The following is a 3,428-nucleotide window of genomic DNA, read 5'->3' as shown; positions in this document are numbered from 1 at the left end:
CGCCCGCCCGACGACCCCGGTGAGCGCAGCAGGCGAAGCTGCTGCCTTGTGCGGAGAGCTCTCGCGCAGTCCGTCTCGCCCGCTCTCGACGGGCGGGCAGCAGCTTCCACGTAATCGCCTGCGACCCTGTACCTTCTCCCCGGAGAAACCAGGCCCCCCAAGCAGGCGCTCCGCCACTAGCCCGCGGCCCTGTTTCGCCAGCCGATGATCCCAGCAGCCAGGCAGTGCCTCCTTCCTATTACCACCGTGGGTGCAAGGAAGGGAAGACGCCGAGGGGGTTGGCACAGACCAGCTCGTTGAGTGAACGGGGAGTTACGAGCGCCCTGCCCATCGACGGTGATCCCCAGCGCCGCAGGCAAAACGCGAACTTTCGGCAGGAGCAGCCGTCTCCCTTTCAAGCCACCTTCAGCTCTGGGCAGAACGAAAAACCCGATAGTTTGTCTCCAGCCGATGAATCAACTGTACATTCTTTACACAATGAAATCATTGTCTGGAAAGGAAAATTGTCTTTTAGCCTCTGACATTAAAATAAAAGAACCCCCGTGAATATGCTTAATGTAGCATGGAACACAAAAAACAACCGCATTAGATGTGAATAATAATTCCTAGATGTGTGGCTATTTGATTCAAATGACCTGCAGGATGCACACCTTCTAAGAAAAAGATGCAGTTACTAAAGAAACACCCCATCCCTCCTGATAGTTTGCCTTTTTTAATTTTGTTCTAGAAATCTAAAAATTGGTGAGTGTGGTGTAGGAATGAGAAAGTGTTGACTGACAAAGGTAGGGTTGCCAGTTGTCCTCTTTTTAGAGGATATGTCCTCTTTTTTGGGTGTCCATCTTGTGGGCTCCTTAAAAACTGATGAAAATGTCCTCTTTTGTGTTGAAGGTTAGGAATATTCCTAGTTAGTAGCAATTATCACAGCTTAAAGAGGAGAGGTATTTAAAATGAGATTTGTCATAGTGATCACTTGTGTGAGGTAGTCCATTGTGAAATATGTCCTCTTTTTTGCTTTTCAAAATATGGTAACCCTAGTAAACTTGTAAGGTCATTTTGCAGATGCAAAACAGAGTTCGGGCATTTCTTGTGAAGGGAGGAAGAAGAGAGCTGGGTTTTCCTGTGTCTAGAGAGAGAGCTGAAGGTTTGCAAGACCCCCTTGCCGCTGTCATCTCACTGCTGCCTCTGGCAAACGGATTTTGCCAGCTTCTGGAGCTGTTAGAGTAAAGACAAAATAAATGGATGTTTGTTTATAGTGCATGCTGCCTTTCCAGAGACCTGCTTGAGGAGGCTTGCAATTAAAACAATAACATAAAATCATTCTAACACAGCCATTCAAAACAAGCAGGAAATAAAAACAGTATCACATCAGGCAGCCTAAAATAATATGGATAAAACATTCCACAGACCTGAAGAAGAACCCCTAAAACAGCCAAATAATGTATAAAGCATCAGAATGTCTCTCAGGTCACTCTGAATTCTCTGAAACACTACGAACATAAGGAAAGAAAAGAGTGGAGATGCCAGGAAGTCTCTTGTAGCATCATTTTCGAAGACTGATCCTGGACACGTGCAGTCAAAAGAGGGAGCTGGTTTTGTGTCCACGTACAGGATGAGGCCTAGCCCTGCAACCTATTTGAAATATGGAAGGTCAGGTATGTAGTCAACTTAGCCTCCCTGTGTTGCTTTCTGCACATGACTGCATGCACCCAATAAGTGTCCCCAGTATACACTACATGTTCGTCATTTGTCTGTATCCCCCCCTGGTATGGTCCAAGATCTGAAGTCACATCCCACTAAAGCCAGTCGACTGAGGACATCACTACCCTGGTCAATTTCCTGGTGTCAGGAAATCCTGGTGTCAGGGCAGAATAGTAAACAAAATACTCTTGTTAAGCGTTTTTCAGATGGAAGCAATACAGTGAGGAGAGTCTCAAAAAGTGTTCACCAGAGATGCTGAAATTACTTTCGGCATGGTGGCATCTCACCAGTTTGCAGTGCGCAGGTTAAGATATTAACGGTTTCATCAGAAGTCCCATCTTTACGGTTTTAGTCTAGGACACAGAGAGAGACCACATTTATGCCTCCAGAGGAAAGCATGAATTTAGAAAATATATTCTTGGAGACAAGGGGTCGGATCTGTGGAGCGACTGCTTCTCCCTCCTCCATCAGTGAAGATGCAGAAGGAGTGAGTTCACACACACACACACACACACACACACACACACTGCAGCCTCTAGAGTCTCACAACTGTTAGCAAATAATACAGGTCTCTTGACCCTGGTATAAACTTTCTCAGAGCAAAAAACCGTGGGGGGAGGGGAAAGCAGGAAAGGTTCCCAGACATGAGCACCTTCCGCTGACATCTCTGGATAGCACACAGACTGAATATTTTTAAGACTGTTCACAGAACAAGAAAATATGTACCCAATTTTGGGGCGGGGGGGGTTAGTTATAAAGTCACATTTTTGGAAACCTACTGTTTGATTATAAAGTTGCTATTTTGTCTGTCAATCATATGGTTATACATTTTAAGCAACTACATGTTAGTAACAAAAGGCATTTTTCACATCCCTGTTGTAAACTCTCTTAGCCTGGATATCCTGTACTGATTATGAGCATGTCTAAATGCACTAATTTATTTAAAACATTTTTATGCTACCTTTCCAGATAAAAGTCTTCACTCACAGGTGAGAGCCAGTGTGGTGTAATGGTTAAGAGCGGTGGACTCTAATCTGGAGAACCGGGTTTGGTTCCCCATTCTTCCACATGAGACCAGCTTGGTGACCTTTGGTCAGTCACAGTTCTCTCAGAGTTTTCTCAGCCTCACCTACCTCACAGGGTGTATGTTGTCGGGAGAGGAATGGAAGGCAATTGGAAGCCACTTTGGGACTCCTTTGGGTAGAGACAAGTTGGGTATAAAAAACAACTCTTCTTCTTTTTCTGGGACAGACAGATCTCCCTGGGGAGGGAATTGCATTATTTTGGTGCCATGACTGAGAAGGCCCTTTCTCAGGTTGCCCCCTGTCTAACCTGCATGATGGTGGCAGTTGAAGAAGGGCCTCCAAAGGTGACCATAGTGATGGGAGAGGTTCATAGGGGATTAGATGGTCCTTAAGGTATGCTGGCCTCAAGGTTTATAGGGCTTTGGGGCCTGGAAGCAAGTTGGCAACCACTATGCGACTGAACAACAACAACAAAGATGGGATATGACTGAATGATGTTCCATCTATAGAGCCACTCTAGTCTGCTTTCTGACCACAGCGTTTTGTACCAATTATACCTTCTAAATACTCTTCAAGGGAAGCCCCACATAGCACACATTGCAGTAATCTAATCTAGACGTTACTGCAGCAGCAAGATCTTTTTTGCCCAGGAAAGGCTGTAGCTGATTCACCAGCCAAAGCAGGCGAGAAGCGCCTCTGGCCACC

At 45.7% G+C, this 3,428-nt stretch overlaps 1 protein-coding gene across 1 annotated transcript in view; it reads right to left on the bottom strand.

Annotated features, from left to right (window-relative positions):
* Positions 1 to 3,075, bottom strand: part of DMRT1 (doublesex and mab-3 related transcription factor 1) — an 80,406-nt gene extending 77,331 nt beyond the window's left edge. Inside the window, exon 1 of the mRNA XM_015425898.1 lies at positions 3,031 to 3,075. Within this exon, the coding sequence (XP_015281384.1) occupies positions 3,031 to 3,075 (45 nt within the window). The remainder of the gene's footprint in view (positions 1 to 3,030) is intronic.
* Between the last annotated feature and the right edge of the window lie 353 nt (positions 3,076 to 3,428).

The sequence above is a fragment of the Gekko japonicus genome, unplaced genomic scaffold (genome assembly GCF_001447785.1).
Source record: "Gekko japonicus isolate JY-2015 unplaced genomic scaffold, Gekko_japonicus_V1.1 scaffold31, whole genome shotgun sequence".
Classification (NCBI taxonomy): domain Eukaryota; kingdom Metazoa; phylum Chordata; class Lepidosauria; order Squamata; family Gekkonidae; genus Gekko; species Gekko japonicus.
The sequence above is the reverse complement of the archived record's forward strand: the minus strand, read 5'-3'. Positions and strand labels throughout refer to the sequence as shown.